At 57.9% G+C, this 23,330-nt stretch overlaps 1 protein-coding gene across 1 annotated transcript; it reads left to right on the forward strand.

Moving 5' to 3' along the window:
- Positions 1 to 303: 303 nt before the first annotated feature.
- Positions 304 to 23,330, forward strand: Ptp69D (Protein tyrosine phosphatase 69D; the record flags this gene model as incomplete). The annotated part of the gene is given in 19 exon segments (XM_037236541.1): positions 304 to 352; positions 5,888 to 5,975; positions 6,853 to 7,016; positions 7,707 to 7,821; positions 8,254 to 8,395; positions 8,617 to 8,768; positions 9,135 to 9,253; positions 13,456 to 13,636; positions 13,751 to 13,902; positions 15,254 to 15,401; positions 16,333 to 16,451; positions 16,765 to 16,911; positions 17,268 to 17,464; positions 20,282 to 20,413; positions 20,995 to 21,185; positions 21,545 to 21,758; positions 21,966 to 22,178; positions 22,719 to 22,852; positions 23,286 to 23,330. Coding segments are annotated over 18 exon segments (2,644 nt in total), but the record flags the coding sequence as incomplete, so codon positions are not given.

Below are 23,330 nucleotides of genomic sequence, written 5' to 3' on the forward strand. Positions count from 1 at the left end.
ATCGCTTGTATTCTTGATCTAGATCGCGGCCCCATCACTTCCTGACTAAGCTGAGGTCACAGGCTTTATACAAATTGGCGACCCCAGTTACATGAATATCGATATGAGCAAGATAAATTGATTCTTTTCATGGCTTAACATATTATAATTTGTAAGTATGTTGCTTTTACCACAACTTTTACCTGAATTGGGCGTGCTAAAATCTAGCTTCCTGTTTTCCTCCCAATAACACCCTACTAAAGTTGGCATCATTGAAGGTTTTCAAATGCGCCGCATCAAATGTCTTACTCATATCCATACGACCGCAACGCTCGTATGGATAGCACATGTGATGGAGGGAGGACATCGGAAAGTAAGTTCGAACGGCGTATTTGCGGGATGGCCTAAGCCCCGGTCATGGTGTTTGCGTTGAGAATTGTCTTAGTCACCCCGACATAGATGGAATAGTCTGCTAGCGTTGCATACTTTTGTAAGCTTGCCATTTCGCGGAAAGAAGAGAAATGGAGCAGGCAGCGATGTGGGCAGCTAGTTATTCCGGAAGATCAAAGGTTCCGAATGCGTGACAGGTTATTGTTTGAGGAGATAAAAGATATCGAATACGTGGCTGGTAGCTGTTGAGGGAAATCAAAGGTCCGTAATACGTGACAAGACCACTTATGCAGGTAGGCATTGGACTAAGTGGTTACTCTCAAGCTGTACAAACAGATTCACAGCTCAGTGGCCATTTGTGAGTCTGTGCAACTTTGGCTTATGTGAATATAAGTGAATTCTTCAGTCAGTTGAAACTTTTGTGACTGAAACAACGTACTTTATCTCATTTGCGTCATGCTAAACTGTTGTGTTCTTCCTCTTTGTTGGATGACAGTGCTGTATGTGTAATTGGTTCCTTTGTTCAGATTTGTTGAATATCAGAAATCAGAAAGACAAAAGAGATCAGAAACATGTTCAAATGCAAGATCAGAAATATGTCCTAGTGTTTGAGTGCTTTTGTAAAATATGTCAATTTCTTCTTTTGGGCAGGCCATCAATAACTGTTGCTTCTTTTTTAACACAGCCCAGGGGCCTGTCCATATCAGGAGCATTGCCTGGGAAAGAGTGAGGGGCATACTAAAATGATCTCTATGCCGTTTTCACTAGCAGTGGTTATAAAGCTTTCAAAATTTCAGTGAGTAATGATATGCTGTTCGTATCTTTACTGCCGTGGAATAATACACCTAAGCCAGCAAATTAAGGTAAGATTGAGTCAACAAGTAGAAATTACATTGGATGCCAGAATAATGCAGGTTATCATGTTGACCATCAGAATCTCTTGACTACCAACTGGCAATAGATCTGAACCTAGAAGTTTAAGATGAAGTCAGGTCAACAGGCAGGCAATATTGGTCATCATAATTTTGGAGCATAAGCACTCAGTGCAATACATTCATCACCAGTCAGTGATGTAATATGCCAATCATTTGTCATGATGCACAATTATTATATAAATGCTGAGACTTTAGGTTCAGGGACCAAATAATATCAAATAAGATCCAGTTGACCATCAATCAAATGTAATATTAAGTGCATAAATTCATATTGCTAATTTCCAAGAACAAGTTATTTTGACAAAGGTGTATGATTGCCAAATATTACCTACATGTAAATTCATGGATGTATGGAATGTTCCTATACCTGCCCACTTTTCTGTGCTTTTCTATGCCCTTTCACAAATTGGTTTGTCTGCTTTTGTCAAGCTGCTAACAGTAGGGTGTGTTGGGGTTCAGGAGAAAATCAAGGGAAGGATCTGCTTAATGGTAAACCTAGTATAAAAATATTAGAAATAGATGATTTTCTATAGCTCACAAAAACTCTGCCATACTGCAAGCAATAACCAAGGAGAATTTAAGGAAGTAGTCAGTGAGTTGAAAATTATTTATACCAAATAATAAACACATTATTTTTAGTTGTCAATAGTAAGGCAAGGCTCCTGATTCCCAGATTACTGAGCTATGCTCAAAAGTGTTGTGAAAAAGCTGTGCCTCATCCTGTCTGGGATAGGTGAGCTAAGGCATGCAATATCCCCCTGCTGGTGAAAAAGATGTGCTTCATCCTGTCCAGGATAGGTGAGCTAAAACATGCATTACCCTTCCCCCCTCCCTGCTGTGACACCAAAGCTGGTGGTCACAGTTACCACTGCATCCAGTACTAATTGAATAGTTATTAACTGATTGTGAGTTTGTTTTTTATGATTTGCATTGACAAGAACTACCACACAGCTAGTGATTGCCAGTGGCCTGACATTTTGCCACAGCACTGGATATGGATTATGAGTTTGTGTGTTATGTGACAGATTTTCAAAATAGCAGAATCAGCATGACAATCATGCATAAAATAATGCAAAGTAGCACCCACAAATGTATTTGTGTTGCATGGAAAGTGCAGCATAGTGATGCAGCCCAGCCATGCCTGAGAAAATGCAGTTTGAAATTGAGGTCAATGTGTACTCTTTGATAGCATTTGTGATGGGATATGACAGAGTTTGAACTTTTAGCTGTAGGCATCCAGCAAGGACAACACAATGTATAACAGAATCTAGGGCCACACCAGAGGCTGTTTAAGGGGTAAATGCTCTGACTCAAAAGGTATCATACAGAGACATTAACTGCAACAATCTGTTGGAAGTCCTAGTGTCTGGCCACATGACCTGCCTGTGAGAAGCTGGCTTTCAGCTGGTCATATGTGTGCAGTCCAATATGATTCCAGAAATGGCACCCCATACATCAAACTGTGGTACTGATATGCACCAGTGTAGTAGCAAACTGATATGCACTAATTCCCCCATGTGCTGACTTTGTCAATATCTGTCTGTAGTGTAGAAATACAAACCACTGGGACATTACATAGATGCCTGGTTGTGTGTGGTATATTGGTGTGTTTCACAGCAACAATGTGTTTTCCTGGTATTTAAATATAATTGCAGTGTAAGGTGGTTTTTTCTAGCTCTGATAGTTTAGCATTGGCTTGAGTGACATTGATTGAGCAGAAATGAGAAATTGATGGAACAAAAATGAGAATTAGTGTTCCATGTGGTAGAACAGTAAAGGTGCAGACTCTGCCATGCTTATGTGATGGGGAAGGTAGTAAACAAAAGCTCACAGTGTGAATGAATTAAAAGTAGTCACAAACAATAGTAGTGCATTCAGCATGGCAATATGTGTGGCAGCTTTGGCTGACTGGTGGGATGTACTTTTCATCTGATTAAACCATATAAATCTCCTGAATATTAAAGATTTGAGTGTTGTGACTATACTTAATGCAGCAGCAGTTGCAATGTACTGTTTTGAGTCTGTTCCACATGTGGGACTGTTTATTTTGCGGAGAATTAGACCGTACTTAATTTGGTCAAAATGTGCTTTGTCATTGATGTATGGCGACCTTATTCAGCATTGACAATACCCTGGATCAAAGGTGGATGTATGACATGCAATTTCTGTGGAGTAAAATGCATGTTTGGTACAGATAAATTGTCTTATATAACTTAAAACTACTGTCAGCCCACCCATATATTTTAATGCCTGGCATCATCCCCAATGCATGGGTGATAGCACACAAACAGCAGTGAAATGAGAAAACTGTGTTGCATTGAGTACCAAAACCAACGCAGCTCATTGGCGTCTGGCAGTACCACCACTAGAAGACTGCTGAGACACACGCGGCGATGGCCAACATGTTGGTACCAGTCCGATGGGGCTGTGTCGGGTGCTGGCTGGTACCAGTCTGATGGGGCTGTGTCAGGTGCCAGCTGGTACCAGTCTGATGGGGCTGTGTCAGGTGCCAGCTGGTACCAGTCCGATGGGGCTGTGTCGGGTGCCAGCTGGTACCAGTCTGATGGGGCTGTGTCAGGTGCCAGCTGGTACCAGTCTGATGGGGCTGTGTCGGGTGCCAGCTGGTACCAGTCTGATGGGGCTGTGTCGGGTGCTGGCTGGTACCAGTCCGATGGGGCTGTGTCAGGTGCCAGTCACTCGTGATAGCTGGTACCAGTCTGACGGGGCTGAGTCAGGTGCCGGCCGCTCGTGATGGCTGTCGATCCCACCTCCTCTGTCAGCTTTGATGGCTGGTGCGTCACCAGCGGCAGATGTGTTGGCATGGACTGCCCGAGACAGTATGCTATTAGTATCATTTGCTCCGGCATTGTTAGCAGATAGGCACTGTGTTCAGGCCATCATTTTTTAGCACAAAGTCAAGCATATGAACATTGAATTCATAATAGCCATTACTGAGAACCATAACCACTGCCCCAAGCCGTAATTCAACATCAAAAATAGTTTTTTCCAACCGGCACTCTTTGGTAGTTTTTCAAATGAATATGCATTTATAACAGATGATATTTTGAAATGTGCATTAAACATTTGAGTTTTGAAAGAGTCCTTAAGTCAACATTTGACATTGCAGTGAAGGTGTTCTGATGGCATGCAAAACTCCAGGACAGTATGGGATGCACCAGCACCAAACCACCGGTCAGCTGGCATCGGTAAACAAACTACTATCCTGTTTGTTGGTTGGCACGTTATTGCAGAGCGATTGTAGTCATGAACTCGATTTTGGTCCTGTTTTGAAACATTGGTTAGTGTGCATCTCCATGATGGACATAAAATACATCACCAGAGAATCATTCCCATATATCATCTCCCATCACACACATATATTACTGCTTCCCAAGATGACGGAAATTTCACTTGTGGGACTCCGGGGTCTGGTTCGTTCTTGAGTTTCCTTATTGCGACCCGTCAGATTCTCATGTTATTCCTTGTTGGTTTAGCTGTGCCACGTGGCGTGGCTGGGTGCAGTGCGTTCTGTTAAAACTGAGCAGCTAAATAAATTTGGTGCTATTTGGCTTGGAGCCTTAAAAGGAATGTACCACATTTGAGGATATTGGAGCAAGCATCAAATACGATGAAATAAGCTCACTTATAATTATTGGTATACTGGTCGGTGTGGAGGTCTGCCAGCCGGTGTGGAGGTCTGCCGGCCGGTGTGGAGGTCTGCCGACCGGTGTGGAGGTCTGCCGGCCGGTGTGGGGGTGACGGCCGGTGTGGAGGTCTGCCGGCCGGTGTGGAGGTCTGCCGGCCGGTGTGGAGGTCTGTCGGCCGGCCGGTGTGGAGGTCCGCCGGCCGGTGTGGAGGTCTGCCGGTCGGTGTGGAGGCCTGCCGGCCGGTGTGGAGGTCTGCCGGCCGGCCGGTGTGGAGGTCTGCCGGCCGGTGTGGAGGTCTGTCGGCCGGCCGGTGTGGAGGTCTGCCGGCCGGTGTGGAGGTCTGCCGGCCGGTGTGGAGGTCTGCCGGCCGGTGTGGAGGTCTGTCGGCCGGCCGGTGTGGAGGTCTGCCGGCCGGTGTGGAGGTCTGCCGGTCGGTGTGGAGGTCTGCCGGCCGGTGTGGAGGTCTGTCGGCCGGCCGGTGTGGAGGTCTGCCGGCCGGTGTGGAGGTCTGCCGGTCGGTGTGGAGGTCTGCCGGTCGGTGTGGAGGTCTGCCGGCCGGTGTGGAGGTCTGCCGGCCGGTACGGACGTCTGCCGGCCGGCGTGGGGGTGACGGCTTGCCGGCGCCGCGTCCGACCACAGCGGGGGCGCTGCACTGGGAGGAGAGGGGGGGGGGGGGGGGGCGACCTACCAGAGCTCTTGGGTCACCGAGAAATGCCGCTGGAGGGGTGGTGCTGCTTTCGGCCTACATTGACCTCACCTGGAGACAGGTATTTCCGAGATCGCGGTTTGAGCTGAGCGCTGTTTTCAGTGTCAAGTGCTGCGCTGCAGATTGTGATGCGTGAATTTACTCAGGTAACGAGAGAGCGTCTTCTTGGTACGCATTCACCGCGTTTTGTACAAGGTGGAGTTTGTTCACGATGTTGGTCTTGGTTTCAGTAATGTGCAATGGCACCACCGATTGCACCCTGGTATGGCTGGCTCCTCCCAGCAGTTCTGCTATCATCAGTATCATGTCTTAAAGCAGGTGAGCACAATCCGACCGACGAACAGAAACAATGTATATATATATATATATATATATATATATATATATATATATATATATATATATGTATATACCAGTAAAGGTGAGAATCACTATTTCATTACAGCTGTACCCTGACGGTGATGGCGCGAACATTCCGCTAACATTATGTGGAAATCGGAGCCCCAAGTGTAGCGCTCGAGTGCCCTCTATGTGTCGTGGTCTGGCTTTGTTCTTGCTCATTCTCATGGCAGTGATTGTTTCGTCTTAGGATAAGTCAACTACTAGTGAGAGATGGTGCTCCCTTGATATGCTGACTGCTTGGCTGATGTGTTTCCATTGTAAGGTTAGATTTAAATTTGATATTGCAGTAAACTTATGGGGTGTCTGGGATCATGTGATATTAATATTGCTTGTGTTTTATAGCTGTGGGCCATGCGTTAACCACTGCACGTCGGGGAAACCAGAGGTACTGGGTTCGATTCCCCACAGTGCCTGCCCTTCCTGCCAGGGTGAGAGGCAGGCGACGCCATATACCCTTAGCAGCTGAGTGTGTCGTAAATACCCAATGACATGACTTAGCTGTGGGCCGGCCGGGGTTTGCTGCGGCTCTCCACCACCTGCCATCACAGCTAAAGCTGTATCCTGTGTTATCGCTGGTGCTTCACTGTTGCTGCAGCTATCACCATCACCGACGTGCCGTGGGGCTGCACAATCCTCTCGGCAGGAACGTCGATCTTTCCAGTGCACGGCCTCGGATAACTGAACGCCACAAATCGACTGGACGGGACGAGCGGGCGCTGCTGTGAGCCGGCCCCCTGCCCTGCTCTGAGTGCGCCCGCTGTATGTGAGCTGAGTTAGCGCGGCTGGCCCGTAGGCGCCGCCGAGATCATCAAGGTGACCGAGCCCGGCCGGGTGGACAGCTGCGAAAATGTCACCATCTCGTGCACCGCCCGGCCTGTGGACGCCACCGTCTGGTGGACCCGCGACGGCGCCAATGTGTCGCTGTCACAGCGCGTGGTGGTGGAGCGCGAGACCAAGGTGGGCCTCCAGCGGCGCGCTCCGGCCGGCCCCCGGCCGTAGCCAGGATGCAAGAAGTATGAGATATTAAAGGGCCATTATGATGAAGATCAGACAGGATGGGCGGCCGACGGCAGCAGACTGTGTGGGTTGGGCGGCCGACGGCAGCAGACTGTGTGGGTTGGGCGGCCGACGGCAGCAGACTGTGTGGGTTGGGCGGCCGACGGCAGCAGACTGCGCGAGGTGTGGCGGGCTGATGCAGCAGGCACAGGTCACATTATAGAAATAGAAGAGCATCGGGACTTCCTCTCGTGCGTTAACCAACCCATGCTTTATGTGGGGCACTCACCAAGAAGATCGGATTTTTTTTGTGAGTTGGGTAGTTTCCGGCCAGCCCCCAGCAGCACTGCATCTATTTCAAAGCTTGAGTAACATGGGTGCTTGTATCCCCTTGACTGCTGTGGTATTAATGGTTTCAACCCTTACCCATGTCGGTGCAATCAATAATAAGCGGGCCGCCGTGGATCATGGAATGTTAGATGTGTCTGCCAGAGGTGGTAGTCGGTCCCGCAGCAAAAATATCACTAGTTTGTGGCTGATCACACACAAATGCAGTGTTGATTACTGGTCAGCGTGGCTTGCGAAGGAGAGCCACTCGGCACCGGTACCCGTCTGGCTGGGCCGGCTCTAATCGGGCGTCCGGCGCCGCAGGACAAGACGGTGGTGTCCCATCTGACCGTGGGCTGCGTCTCGCTGCCGGACCAGGGCAACTACACATGTCACGTGTCGGGCGGAAAGCTGCGTACAGTGCTGCTGGACGTCCGAGGTGAGTGGGCGGTGGCACCTCCTCCAGCCCCGGGGCCGCGCGGGGGCTGTGTCCGGGCCGCGCGCATAGCTGTGCCGCACGCCCGTGTGTGTGTGTGTGTGTGTGTGTGTGTGTGTGTGTGTGTGTGTGTGTGTGTGTGTGTGTGTGTGTGTGCGTGCGTGCGTGCGTGCGTGCGTGCGTGCGTGCGTGCGTGCGTGCGTGCGTGCGTGCGTGCGTGCGTGCGTGCGTGCGTGCGTGCGTGCGTGCGTGCGTGCGTGCGTGCGTGCGTGCGTGCGTGCGTGCGGTGCGTGCGTGCGTGCGTGCGTGCGTGCGTGCGTGCGTGCGTGCGGCTGCGGGTGCGGGCGTGTGGCTGCAGGTGGGTGTGTATCGTCTGGCTGTCGCACGCGGTCGCCAGGCCGTGTCTGACCGGACGGCGGCGATGCTGGCCGGCAGCCGCGCCCGAGCTGGTGTCCAGCGGCGGCGCCACGGCCCGGGTCGGCGACCCAGTCACCGTCAGCTGCTCGTTCCGCGCCAGCCCGCCGCCCACCATCGGCTGGACGGCCGGCAAGCGGCCCATCAAGGACACCACGCCCAGGTGCGTCTGGCGGCGGGCCCTCTCCTGCTGCGGTGTGTATGGCGCCGCCGCGGTGTCTGGGTTGCGCCGCAGCCAGTGGACAGCTGCATGTTTGGCTGCGATTCGGCGTCGGGGGGCGCCAGCGAAGGAGGGCCGCTGCACCGGCCGCTGACTGGGCCGGGCCCCGCGCCATGCTACCACCCGGCGGCGCGCCAGCTCACACGCGGTCTGGCCGTCCTCAGGCACCAGCTCAGCGTGCGGAACGTGTCGAGCACGGAACTGGAGAGCCTGCTGACCATCACCAACGTGTCGGCCAAGGACGGCGGCGAGCTGACGTGCGCCGCGTCCAACGACGCCGGCCGGGCCGAGCACACGGTCCTCGTCACTGTCCAGCGTGAGTGTGGCGGTTGCGCGCCCGTCGCGCCGCACCGTGAGGTGGCGGTGTGGCGGCTGGCCGCTGGCCCCGTTGGTCGGCGTTGCCGTGATGTTCGAGTCGGGCCTTTTGTCGGGCCTCGTGCTCTTTACCGTGCGTGGTGTTAGTGCGCCAGACAGCCCCCGGGGTAGATCTGCTGGCATTCCCGAGCCGACGGTGCTCCTCTGCTCGGCTGACATTTCGTCTGCACGCAGCGGGGCGGGCCGTGTTGTCCAGTTGCGTTCCTTGTTGCGAGATGTTGGTGCACACGCGGGGCACCGAGAGCCATACAGGGCTGGTCCCGAGCGGTGCGCACCGGTGTTCTGACGACGTCCATCTGACGCACAGGACGTCCGGAGGTGAAGATCATCAAGGCGGTGGCCGTGGGCATGTCGCACATCTTCATCAACTGGACGGTGAACAACGGCAACGCGCCGATCCAGAGCTACAGACTGCGGTATATGGAGGTGCGTTGCGCGACGTCCCGCTCACGTCCGAGAATGGGCAAATAACCACACATTCTGTCCAGATATTCTCCGTCACATTCGAGTTCCTTTCATTTGGCGTATCCGCCTTTGGTTTGACGTTGAGCTGACGTCCCCTGGATGCCAGGTGGGCTGGCCAGTGGGTGTATCCATCTGGCCTACTCCCAGGTGGGCTGGCCGGTGGGTGTATCCATCTGGCCTATTCCCAGGTGGGCTGGCCGGTGGGTGTATCCATCTGGCCTACTCCCAGGTGGGCTGGCCGGTGGGTGTATCCATCTGGCCTACTCCCAGGTGGGCTGGCCGGTGGGTGTATCCATCTGGCCTATTCCCAGGTGGGCTGGCCAGTGGGTGTATCCATCTGGCCTATTCCCAGGTGGGCTGGCCGGTGGGTGTATCCATCTGGCCTACTCCCAGGTGGGCTGGCCAGTGGGTGTATCCATCTGGCCTACTCCCAGGTGGGCTGGCCAGTGGGTGTATCCATCTGGCCTACTCCCAGGTGGGCTGGCCAGTGGGTGTATCCATCTGGCCTACTCCCAGGTGGGCTGGCCAGTGGGTGTATCCATCTGGCCTACTCCCAGGTGGGCTGGCCGGTGGGTGTATCCATCTGGCCTACTCCCAGGTGGGCTGGCCGGTGGGTGTATCCATCTGGCCTACTCCCAGGTGGGCTGGCCAGTGGGTGTATCCATCTGGCCTACTCCCAGGTGGGCTGGCCAGTGGGTGTATCCATCTGGCCTACTCCCAGGTGGGCTGGCCGGTGGGTGTATCCATCTGGCCTACTCCCAGGTGGGCTGGCCAGTGGGTGTATCCATCTGGCCTACTCCCAGGTGGGCTGGCCGGTGGGTGTATCCATCTGGCCTACTCCCAGGTGGGCTGGCCGGGGGGTGTATCCATCTGGCCTACTCCCAGGTGGGCTGGCCAGTGGGTGTATCCATCTGGCCTACTCCCAGGTGGGCTGGCCAGTGGGTGTATCCATCTGGCCTACTCCAGGTGGGCTGGCCAGTGGGTGTATCCATCTGGCCTACTCCCAGGTGGGCTGGCCAGTGGGTGTATCCATCTGGCCTACTCCCAGGTGGGCTGGCCGGTGGGTGTATCCATCTGGCCTACTCCCAGGTGGGCTGGCCGGTGGGTGTATCCATCTGGCCTACTCCCAGGTGGGCTGGCCAGTGGGTGTATCCATCTGGCCTACTCCCAGGTGGGCTGGCCAGTGGGGTGTATCCATCTGGCCTACTCCCAGGTGGGCTGGCCGGTGGGTGTATCCATCTGGCCTACTCCCAGGTGGGCTGGCCAGTGGGTGTATCCATCTGGCCTACTCCCAGGTGGGCTGGCCGGTGGGTTATCCATCTGGCCTATTCCCAGGTGGGCTGGCCGGTGGGTGTATCCATCTGGCCTACTCCCAGGTGGGCTGGCCGGTGGGTGTATCCATCTGGCCTACTCCCAGGTGGGCTGGCCGGTGGGTGTATCCATCTGGCCTACTCCCAGGTGGGCTGGCCAGTGGGTGTATCCATCTGGCCTACTCCCAGGTGGGCTGGCCGGTGGGTGTATCCATCTGGCCTACTCCCAGGGGGCTGGCCAGTGGGTGTATCCATCTGGCCTACTCCCAGGTGGGCTGGCCAGTGGGTGTATCCATCTGGCCTACTCCCAGGTGGGCTGGCCGGTGGGTGTATCCATCTGGCCTATTCCCAGGTGGGCTGGCCGGTGGGTGTATCCATCTGGCCTACTCCCAGGTGGGCTGGCCAGTGGGTGTATCCATCTGGCCTACTCCCAGGTGGGCTGGCCAGTGGGTGTATCCATCTGGCCTACTCCCAGGTGGGCTGGCCAGTGGGTGTATCCATCTGGCCTACTCCCAGGTGGGCTGGCCGGTGGGTGTATCCATCTGGCCTCTCCCAGGTGGGCTGGCCAGTGGGTGTATCCATCTGCCTACTCCCGGTGGGCTGGCCAGTGGGTGTATCCATCTGGCCTACTCCCAGGTGGGCTGGCCAGGGGTGTATCCATCTGGCCTACTCCCAGGTGGGCTGGCCAGTGGGTGTATCCATCTGGCCTACTCCCAGGTGGGCTGGCCAGTGGGTGTATCCATCTGGCCTACTCCCAGGTGGGCTGGCCAGTGGGTGTATCCATCTGGCCTATTCCCAGGTGGGCTGGCCGTGGGTGTATCCATCTGGCCTACTCCCAGGTGGGCTGGCCAGTGGGTGTATCCATCTGGCCTACTCCCAGGTGGGCTGGCCAGTGGGTGTATCCATCTGGCCTACTCCCAGGTGGGCTGGCCGGTGGGTGTATCCATCTGGCTACTCCCAGGTGGGCTGGCCGGTGGGTGTATCCATCTGGCCTACTCCCAGGTGGGCTGGCCGTGGGTGTATCCATCTGGCCTACTCCCAGGTGGGCTGGCCGGTGGGTGTATCCATCTGGCCTACTCCCAGGTGGGCTGGCCGTGGGTGTATCCATCTGGCCTACTCCCAGGTGGGCTGGCCAGTGGGTGTATCCATCTGGCCTACTCCCAGGTGGGCTGGCCAGTGGGTGTATCCATCTGGCCTACTCCAGGTGGGCTGGCCGTGGGTGTATCCATCTGGCCTACTCCCAGGTGGGCTGGCCAGTGGGTGTATCTCATCTGGCCTACTCCCAGGTGGGCTGGCCAGTGGGTGTATCCATCTGGCCTACTCCCAGGTGGGCTGGCCAGTGGGTGTATCCATCTGGCCTACTCCCAGGTGGGCTGGCCAGTGGGTGTATCCATTGGCCTACTCCCAGGTGGGCTGGCCAGTGGGTGTATCCATCTGGCCTACTCCCAGGTGGGCTGGCCAGTGGGTGTATCCATCTGGCCTACTCCCAGGTGGGCTGGCCGTGGGTGTATCCATCTGGCCTACTCCCAGGTGGGCTGGCCAGTGGGTGTATCCATTGGCCTATTCCCAGGTGGGCTGGCCAGTGGGTGTATCCATCTGGCCTACTCCCAGGTGGGCTGGCCAGTGGGTGTCCATGGCCTATCCCAGGTGGGCTGGCCAGTGGGTGTATCCATCTGGCCTACTCCCAGGTGGGCTGGCCAGTGGGTGTATCCATCTGGCCTACTCCCAGGTGGGCTGGCCAGTGGGTGTATCCATTGGCCTACCTCGGTGGGCTGGCCAGTGGGTGTATCCATCTGGCCTACTCCCAGGTGGGCTGGCCAGTGGGTGTATCCATTGGCCTACTCCCAGGTGGGCTGGCCAGTGGGTGTATCCATCTGGCCTACTCCAGGTGGGCTGGCCAGTGGGTGTATCCATCTGGCCTACTCCCAGGTGGGCTGGCCGGTGGGTGTATCCATCTGGCCTATCCCAGGTGGGCTGGCCAGTGGGTGTATCCATCTGGCCTACTCCCAGGTGGGCTGGCCTGGGTGTATCCATCTGGCCTACTCCCAGGTGGGCTGGCCGGTGGGTGTATCCATCTGGCCTACTCCCAGGTGGGCTGGCCAGTGGGTGTATCCATCTGGCCTACTCCCAGGTGGGCTGGCCAGTGGGTGTATCCATCTGGCCTACTCCCAGGTGGGCTGGCCAGTGGGTGTATCCATCTGGCCTACTCCCAGGTGGGCTGGCCAGTGGGTGTATCCATCTGGCCTACTCCCAGGTGGGCTGGCCAGTGGGTGTATCCATCTGGCCTACTCCCAGGTGGGCTGGCCAGTGGGTGTCTCCATCTGACCTATTCCCAGGTGGGCTGGCCAGTGGGTGTATCCATCTGGCCTACTCCCAGGTGGGCTGGCCAGTGGGTGTTCCATCTGGCCTATCCCAGGTGGGCTGGCCAGTGGGTGTATCCATCTGGCCTACTCCCAGGTGGGCTGGCCAGTGGGTGTATCCATCTGGCCTACTCCCAGGTGGGCTGGCCAGTGGGTGTATCCATCTGGCCTACTCCCAGGTGGGCTGGCCAGTGGGTGTATCCATCTGGCCTATTCCCAGGTGGGCTGGCCAGTGGGTGTATCCATCTGGCCTATTCCCAGGTGGGCTGGCCAGTGGGTGTATCCATCTGGCCTATTCCCAGGTGGGCTGGCCAGTGGGTGTCTCCATCTGACCTATTCCCCGGTGGGCTGGTCAGTGGGTGTATCCATCTGCCCCATTCCCAGGTGGACCGAGTCCAGCGGGCCCCGGGCCCCGCTCGCCTGTTGTTATCATCACCAGGTGGGCCTCCACTGTTGTGCTCGACCCTGTGACCTGACGCCGACCTCTCGCCAGGTGGGCACTGACCAGTGGGTGTACCACTCGGTACCGGTGCCGGCCAACGCCACGTCGTTCGTGGTAGACAGCCTGAAGCCGAACCGGGGCTACAGGGTTCAGCTGACTGCCGTCAACGCTGTGGGCTCTAGTGAGGCAGCCGAGCGAGGCCAGGACGGCCGCCTCATCACGCAGGAGCGCGGTGAGTGGGCGCCCGGCCCGGCCCGGCCCGGCGACCGGCGGAGTCGGTGCTCTGGTGAACGTGTCTGGCCGTGTGGGGAGGCGCGTGGCTGAGTGGCTCCTCCTCTGCCGGCAGATCCCACGTACAAGCCGGTGCTGTCGGTGAAGGCGGCCACCACCGAGTCGCTGACGCTCAGCTGGTCCCAGCCGTCGCCCGATGTGGCGCCGTTCATCCAGTCTTACCGGCTGATGCGCACCGACGGCGAGGACCGCAGCAACGTGGAGGAGGTGAGCGGTGCGCAGCGACGGCACCAGCTGCACAGGCTGTGCGGCTGCCAGCCGTCACTGCCATGGACGATGAAACATGTGGGGATGCGTTGTGGCTGTGGAACCGAAGTCGCTCTGTAGTATCATACACCTCCCACAATCCACCAGCCGGGCTCGGTGTGGGGAGGGACGATAATGCACAGAAATTAGCGTTCACCATGGTCTGGCAGTGACAGGGCAGTGATTTGGCAAGCCATGCAACCTTCCACCACGCTATCACACTCGAATAGATCGATTGCTTTCCACAGCGATGCAGTGTGCTTTAAACTCACTGAAAACCAGTCTTGTGTTCTCTTATTTATAAAACATTCTGGAATCCACTTGTCAGATAAAGCCCAGCAGTGTTCCAAGATCCATTTTTGGTAGGGTGCGCAGATGTAGAAAAGCTTCAAAGGATGTCAGTATCTGATGTCAAAACGAGCCTTTAAAGACTGCAAATTCACTTTTGAAATGACAACATGTTAGTGGAACACATGGGGACGTCCGTATTTTTGTTGAAATTGTAAAGATAAACATATAATATTACCATCCATCCAGGTATATATATATATATATATATATATATATATATATATATATATATATATATATAGTATTCAATATGCGCCGAATGTGTCTTTCCAGACAGACAAGCATTTGTTGCCAATTCTAGATCCTTTTCCTTTCCAGACAGCCACCACAACATGGTGGCATCAGATTCTTCCTCTGAAAGAGAGTGGTGAAATCCTGATCCTCAATCCTAATCATCTTTGAAGAAGTGTGTATGATGCGCCATTCACATAAATGATATCCTGAAACTGTTACTCTGTATTTCTGTTAAATGATAAAGCCTCTTTCTATTTGCTGATGACCTTTATAACTTGGGTTCAGGTGAAAAAGGGGCAAGTAATCGATAAATGTTACAGCCCATTTATCAGGCACCAAATACCCGACGAAACACACGTTTCATTGCTCAACTTAAATGGGTGACCACTGAATCACCGGCATGTGGCCTTCATGGCGTCCTTTGAAAAGTACGAGCCTGGGATGGGTGACGGCTGTTTGTTTTGAGTGTGAAGCGTGAGATCTGCCACGCTGAGATTAGTGTACACTTGTGTTGCGGTGATTGTTTGGCGGCTGTGGTGATGATTGCGGTTTGGCGGCTGTGCTGTGGCGCACACGTTCAGCGCGGGCCGTGTCGACGGTGGCGGCGGGTACGTGTGCCCGCATGTGCCCTCTGGTCTCGTGCCGCGCCAGACCGTGCGCTCGGCCGGTTTGTGCACCGCCTGCCAGCCGCTGGGCGGCGGTGTGACGCCGCCGCCGTGCCCGCCAGCTGGTGGTGTTCCACCCGACGACGCTGTTCCTGTGGCCAGATCTCAGGGCCGGCCGTACCTACAACATCTCCGTGCGCGCCTGTAACGACTTGGTGCCGCTATGCGGTCCCTGGTCCGACGACGTCAGCGGCGTCACCATGGTGGACAGTGAGTACCGACGGCGTCACCGTCGGCGCGGCCCGTGCCGGCAGGCGGCCGGCTGGGCTGGCCGCCGTCGGCTTCGGACGCCGGCGGCACGGCGCGGCCAGGAGGGACACCCAGTACACGGCTCCGTCGTGTTTGCGCTTTAAATAGGAACATGCTCTTGCTTGGAAATGCAATCGAACGGTTTGTCACTCCCCGTGTGATTTTGTTGATAAAACCTTGTTGATGTCTGGGCACTGAGCTGAACTCAAGCAAGGATAACAGGGAATGTCTTCGACGGTCACGCCGGTCCGTTTGACGCTGGCTGTGGAGAGCTGATTTGAGCTGAGCTGTGCTGTGCTGTGCTGTGCTGTGTTGTGCTGTGCTGTGCTGTGCTGTGCTGTGCTGTGCTGTGCTGTGCTGACCTGACCTGACCTGACCTGACCTGAGATGAGCTGACCCGAGATGAGCTGTGCTGTGCTGAGCTGAGCTGAGCTGAGCTGAGCTGACCTGGGCTAAGCTGAGCTGACCCGAGCTGACCTGAGCCGAGCTATGCTGAACAGAGCTGTGCTGTGCTGTGCTGAGCCGAGCTGAGCCAAGCTGTGTTGTGCCGCGCTCTGCTGAGCTGAGCTGAGCTGACCTGAGCCTAGCTGGGCTGAGCTGAGCTGACCCGAGATGACCTTAGATGTGCTGAGCTAGCTGAGCTGTGCTGACGTGAGCTGTGCTGAGCTGAACTGAGCTGTGCTGTGCCGTGCTGTGCCGAGCTGAGCTGAGCTGAGCTGAGCTGAACTGGACTGGACTGAACTGAACTGAACTGAGCTGAGCTGAGCTGAGCTGAGCTGAGCTGAGCTGAGCTGAGCTGAGCTGAGCTGAGCTGAGCTGAGCCGAACTGAGCTGAACTGAGCTGAGGTGAGCTGTGCTGTGCTGAGCTGAGCCGCCGGCGTGTCGTCTACAGCCCAGGTGAAGCCCCGTGACGTTCTGCTCAAGTGCTCGCTAGACCAGGCCGGCACGCGGGCCTCCATCGTCGTCGCGTGGCAGCCGCCCGTCAACGCGGCCGGCGTCCGCCAGTACACGGTACGTCCGTGAGAACACGGCACGCCAGTGTGTACGCGACACACGGCACGCCTGCGCAGGCGTGGCGCGACCATGCTGGGGTGGGCGCATGCAATATGGCTAGCGGCGACATCCAGCCGCGTCTTCTCCCGATGAGGCAGCACGGGGCGAAGGGGAGGGGCCCTAGCAGCGGTCGGCCGAGCTTGTGTTCGGACCGTCGTCCTGACGGGCACACGCGTTTGGCTCCACTTGGCCTGATCCCGGGCCTCGCCCTCCGGCCTGACCCCGTCTGACCGGGCCCCGTCCGACCGCACTCCGTCTGACCTGGCCACAGGTCACGGTGACAGGCAAGTCCGAGTACTTCGACACGGACGGCTCGCGAGTCCAGATGTTGTCCGACCCGGACATGCGGTCGGTGCCGGCGCTGGAGCAGACTGTCACGTTTAAGGGTGCGGTGCCCAACACCAACTACACTGTCCACGTGAGTGGCGGGGCCTCCGGTGTCCGGTGCGCGCCGGCAGTGTCACCCCCGCGGCCTCGGGACCGTGATGTGTCGCGGACGCGGCGCACTCAGTCTGGGCTTGTCTGGATGTAGCGGGCCCTGATGACGCAAGATCATTCAAGTATTGTCACATCCACCTCCTCGGCGCCAGCGTTGTGATGAAGTATAAGAAATAGGTCAGTATTTTTCCGCATATTGTGTACAAAGGCTGCGTGGACAAGAAGCCAAGCATGCATGCCGCCGGTCCGGAGCGTGTGCGTCTGGCTGGCACCGACTCTGTCTGTCGGTGTGTGGTGTGAGTGGTGTCGCTGACGCAGCTCGTGCTGGCCACACAGGTGTGCGCCGGCGCGGCCGACCGCTGCTCGGGCGGTGGTGGCGCCGCCTCGCGCCAGTGCGCCGTGGGCGCCGGACTGCCGGCCGCCTCCCAGCTGCAGCAGTACCGCTGGTGGCGCGTGCGGCGCGACGAACGCTGGCTCATACAGCTGCAGGTGGACCGCGTGCTGGAGCGAAACGGGCCCATCTGCTGCTACAGGTGATGGCACGGCCTCACCTCGGTGGGCAGCTGTCACCGACGCCGGCGCCGGGCGGCAGCCGGGGGTGAACGCGGACACTGGGGCCCTGGCTGGCAGCCCCTCTCCGAGGCCGGCCGTGGCCGTCTCCGAGGCCGGCCGTGGCCTGTCCCGGGCCGTGGCCGTCTCCGAGGCTGGCCGTGGCCGTCTCCGAGGCCGGCCGTGGCCTGCCTCGGGCCGTGGCTGTCTCCGAGACTGGCCGTGGCCGTCTCCGAGGCCGGCCGTGGCCTGCCCCGGGCCGTGGCCGTCTCCGAGGCCGGCCGTGGCCTGCCCCGGGCCGTGGCCGTCTCCGAGGCTGGCCGTGGCCGTCCCCGAGGCCGGCCGTGGCCTGCCCCGGGCCGTGGCCGTCTCCGAGGCTGGCCGTGGCCTGCCCCGGGCCGTGGCCGTCTCCGAGGCTGGCCGTGGCCGTCTCCGAGGCTGGCCGTGGCCTGCCCCGGGCCGTGGTCGTCTCCGAGGCTGGCCGTGGCCGTCTCCGAGGCTGGCCGTGGCCTACCCCTAGCCGCAGCCGTCGCGCTCCGCGCTGTAATCACAGGTGGCGCACCATGCCGTGGACACGCTTGAAGCTCAGTTGACCGTCACCGTCCCCGGAGCGGCGACTGCTTCGGGACCGCATCATATGCGGCAGATAGAAGCACGCTTTTGCTATTGTATCGCTCAATCATACGTTCTAAGCTGGACTACGCATGTTTCATTTATGACAGCGCGTGTGAGCCCACCAGACGCGTCCTGGACACTGTCCATCATACCGCTCTAGGCGTAATCACAGAAGCGTTCCGCACATCGCATGCCACGAGCCTCATGGTAGAATCGCACGAGCCGCCCTTATCAGCGAGAAGGAAAATGGTGGCATGCGTTATGCACTTAAGTTGCGACAGTTCCCCTCCCATCCGGCATATAACGCAGTTTTTTTCACGGCCTGCTGTGCATTTTCGTCACAGTGCACCTCGGGCATATGCTGTAACCTTTGGGCTCCGAATACAAGCCTTGCTACGGGAAAGCGAAATTCCTATTCGAAGGTTGAAGCGGGTAGATCATCTGTCCACCGCTCCCTGGCGTTTGATCTCGCCATCAATAGGTACGTCTTTGACCGAAATGAAAAAGAATGTCGTCTTGCCAGATATAATGAGGTCGAGGGCACTTGAGCGTATGGCGTTATATGACGATTGCACACTTACTTACACGGACGGATCTAAAACTTCTGGCGGAGTGGGTTGTGCGTTTGTGAGCGGCAGCGTCATCCGGACGTTTTCCTTGCCTCCACATGCGTCGGTGTTCACATCGGAGTTGGTAGCGATCACCAAGGCGTTGTGTTTCATTGAAGTCAGTGACGAACCTTCACATCTGATTTTGGCAGACTCTCTTTGCAGTGTTCTTAGTCCTTTTATCCATCATGTCCCCTTGTACAGGATATTTTAGGACGTTTGACTCAACTGGATTAGGCCCGAAAGAAAGTTATCTTGTGTTGGATCCCCAGTCACATTGGAATCGCTGGCAACGAGGTGGCTGACGCGGCTGCAAGGCGAGCAGCGCTGGCTCCATGTGTACGCTCTCTCTCTATCCCTGCCAGAGATTTTTATCCTGCAATAAAAACCTTTCTGCAGAACGAATGGCAGCGTTGTTGGGATTTAACAAATGAAAATAAGCTCAGAGCAATAAAACCCAGGCTGGGTCAGTGGTTTTCGTGTTTCCGCCAAATAAGGCAAGAAGAGGTGATCCCTGCCAGAGATTTTTACCCTGCAATAAAAACCTTTCTGCAGAACGAATGGCAGCGTTGTTGGGATTTAACAAATGAAAATAAGCTCAGGGCAATAAAACCCAGGCTGGGTCAGTGGTTTTCGTGTTTCCGCCAAATAAGACAAGAAGAGGTGATACTCTGCAGACTACGTATCGGACACACGTACGCAACTCACGGTTATTTGTTGCATGGAGCCGAAAGACCTGTCGGTCATCGATGTGGTGCTGTTCTCACCGTTTGTCATGTGCTTACATCATGTCCGCGCCTCATTGAAGAACGTCAACGATTCTTTGGTGAGCGTGACTCGCCCTTGACGCTCTGTGACATTTTAGGAGACAACTCGCGCCTTCTTGAATCTAAACAGGTCTTTTTATTCCGTAGACATATCAACTTCGGGACTCTTTACACGGTTCACTAGTTAGGTAAAACAAAATCGTTATGGGCGCCAAATAACCGCTGTAGTCGGCGCGCCCGAAAACACCAATCAACAACAACAAAAAGCTCCAGGACCGGGGCCGTCACGTGTGACGGGTGTACAGCTGCTCCGGGACCGGGGCCGTCACGTGTGACGGGTGTGCGACTGCCCCGGGACCGGGGTCGTCACGTGTGACGGGTGTACAACTGCTCTGGGACCGGGGCCGTCACGTGTGACGAATGTACGACTGCTTCGGGACCGGGGCCGTCACATGTGTCGAGTGTGCGACTGCTCCGGGACCGGGGCCGTCACGTGTGGCGGGTGTACAACTGCTCCGGGACCGGGGCCGTCACGTGTGACGGGTGTACGACTGCTCCGGGACCGGGGCCGTCACGTGCGGCGGGCGTGCGACTGCTCCGGGACCGGGGCCGTCACGTGCGGCGGGCGTGTGACTGCTCCGGGACCGGGGCCGTCACGTGCGGCGGGTGTGCGACTGCTCCGGGACCGGAGCGGTCACGTGCGGCGGGTGTACGGCCGGCCGTGCTGGCCGTGCTCTGTGCGGTAGGGTGGTGATGGTTCAGCTGCGGCCAGACCAGCAGCCGGCCGTGCTGACCGTGCTCTGTGCGGTAGGGTGGTGATGGTTCAGCTGCGGCCAGACCAGCAGCTGGCGTCCCTGCCGCACCCCAGCAAACTGCCCATCAAGTCTTACGAGGATGTGCAGGCCGAGGGCGCCGGCGCCTACCTGGCAGACGCCTTCGAACAGTGAGTGCCTCTCTGACCGGTCCGATCTGTAGGAGCAGAGCAGCAGGCTCTGTGGGGACAGGAGCACAGCCGTCATAAACCGCATGCTGTAGCCGTCAGTGTGTCGGGTGCCGCTGGGCGGTGCTCTGTGCCAGCCTGTGGGGCGCCTGGGTGTGTTGGGGCGGCGCTCTGCGCCATCCTTTGGGACGCCTGGGTGTGTTGGGGCGGGGCTCTCTGTCAGCCGGTGGGACGTCTGGGTGTGTTGGGGCGGGGCTCTCTGTCAGCTGGTGGGACGTCTGGGTGTGTTGGGGCGGGGCTCTGTGTCAGCTGGTGGGACGTCTGGGTGTGTTGGGGCGGGGCTCTGTGTCAGCTGGTGGGACGTCTGGGTGTGTTGGGGCGGGGCTCTGTGCCAGCCGGTGGAACGCCTGGGTGTGCTTGGGGCGGGGCTCTGTGCCAGCCGGTGGGACGCCTGGGTGTGTTTGGGGCGGGTCTCTTTGTCAGCCTGCGGCGTGTTGGGGCGGATCGGCGCCGTGCGTGACTCGGGCCGCACGCATCAGCCGCCAGTCGCCCTCGTCTGACGGAGCCGGCCCGCCCGCCCGCAGCGACTTCGTCAAGACGAGGTACGTGACGCTGGGCGACGACCAGGTGACGGACGAGACGGCCTGCCAGCACTGCGTGCCGCCAGCCGGCCGCCACCGGCGCCGTCAGACGGCCGCGGCGCCGGCGCCGCTCGCGCCGCGCGACGGTCCGCTCCTCGAGGCGGCCAACTATACGGCCTTCATCCAGCTTGTCGGTGCGTGTCGCTTATGGGTGGCCTCATCTCGACGATATTACCCATGGACGTGAGGCGTCAGGCGCCCCGCGCCGTGGTAACACGCCGATTGGCGCTGTGTTTCCTGCCTTTTGGTGTTGTACACTGTGGAGTTTTCCAGATTGCTCCAGGTGCTAGGCTCGTCGAAATATCACCCGTCACTGAACGTTAATGTGTGCTTGGTTCCTGTGCCCAGGATCTGGTCACTGGATCCGAATGGCTAGTGCCCCCTCCCTTTGAGGTGCTGCCTGACTGAGCGGCCAGCAGTGGCGGCAGTGTCAAGGGTGGCCAACAGTGGCGCCGCTGCTACCCTGCTGACCGTGGGCTGCGTGCGTCGACAGTGCGGCGGGGTGACAGTCGCCGCCTGGCCATGGCCCACACCGACTACGTGTCGCCGCCCATCTCGCCCAAACCGCCGGCCCAGCAGGAGCGCACGCTGCTCGGGGTCGTCATCGGCGTGGCGTGCGCGCTCGCCCTCTGCGTGCTCGTGCTGCTGGTCACACTGCTGGCGCTCAAACGCTACGGCAAGGATGTGGCTGTGTCGCGCGCGCTCAGGTGAGACCTGCTGGCTTGTCGGAGCAGGGCTCTGTTGATGTTTAGGAGACATTCCACCAGTGGGCCCAAATCACGGCCAAAACCAGCGCGACCATCCGACTGCAAAACCTGATCGTGTGCGGTTGTCACTGTTTTGTGACACGGTGTGGAGCCGTGGAGGAGCCTCCGGTGGTGACCGAGTGTGACGGTGTGACGCCGGTGCCGCAGGGACATGCTGGGCAGCATGCGCGGCCAGACGGTGGCCGACTCGCCGGTGCCCGACCTGCCGCCCATTGCGCGCCACGACCTGGTGGCCGCCTACCAGGAGCGGCACCGCGACTCGGACCTCGGCTTTCGGCGCGAGTTCGAGGCGCTGCCGCAGCGGCTGCACGACCGCACCACCTACGCCTCGGAGGCGCTCGAGAACTTCAAGAAGAACAGGTGCCTGAGCGGTGTCCCGTCCCGTCCCGTCCCGTCCCGTCCCGTCCCGTCCCGTCCCGCGACACGAGGCGCGCCGGTGTGTCAGGCCGCCGGCCGGCGCCATCCGGTGATGCCCAGATCACTGTGACGTGAAACAGCCGGATATACTGGGGTGTCACGGCTAGCACCGTAACGGCACTGAAGACAGTGGATGGCCCCTCAGATGTGTCCTAGACTACTTGTAAATGGGTCTCATTGAGCCGTGTTATGCTGTCAGCATGCATCTAACGGATGAATCCAGTGTAGGCCAGCTGTGCTGAGCCGTATACCCACCCGCCGATGGTGGGATGATGGTCCAGTGTAAGCCAGCTGCGCTGAGCCGTGTACCCACCCGCCAATGGTGTGATGATGGTCCGGTGCCGGCCAGCTGTGCTGAGCCGTGTACCCACCCGCCGATGGTGTGCGTTGGTCCCTGTCACTTCATCACAGCATCGTGTGCTGTCTGTGTTTGCCTGCGTGTGCTAGCCATGCAGTCGGTGCTGATGGCTGATCTCTGGGCAGATACCCGGATATTCGCGCCTACGACCAGACGCGGGTCAAACTGAGCCAGATCGACGGCATTCAGAGCACCGAGTACATCAATGCCAACTTCGTCTGGGGCTACAAGGAGCGCAAGAAGTTCATCTGCGCCCAAGGTAGGCTGGCCGTCATGCTGACGTTGTGTGAACCAGCCTGCCAGTGACTGTGTGACCCTCTGACTGTCCCGCACTTAGCTTGGCGTCACTGAAGACGGCGGTACGCTGCTTCGTCTGGAGTTCGCGCCAGCTGTCCATGTGCTCTTTACGTCGACTGTGGTGATGTGATATCATGAGAGGCCTGTCCAGCTCATCGCTCCGTGTCCTGAAGGCGGCCAGTATCAACCGCGGCTGTCTGGCTGGTGCCGACTGACCGTTAGCAAGCCCCGCGTGTGTCCGGCGCTGCCGGGTGGCCTCAGGTCCCGTCCGGGACGCGGCGCGCTGTCTCTGCCCGAGCCCGAGCAGGCAGCGGGGCGGCCGCTGTGTCCGGCGCGTGATCAGCCGTCGGAGCGGCCGCCCCTCCAGCGCGTGCAACATTGCTGGCCGTCGACAGGTCCGCTCGAGGCTACGATCGTCGACTTCTGGCGGATGGTCTGGG

This window comes from Pollicipes pollicipes, unplaced genomic scaffold (genome assembly GCF_011947565.3).
Source record: "Pollicipes pollicipes isolate AB1234 unplaced genomic scaffold, Ppol_2.1 Scaffold_7261;HRSCAF=8764_pilon_pilon_pilon, whole genome shotgun sequence".
Classification (NCBI taxonomy): domain Eukaryota; kingdom Metazoa; phylum Arthropoda; class Thecostraca; order Pollicipedomorpha; family Pollicipedidae; genus Pollicipes; species Pollicipes pollicipes.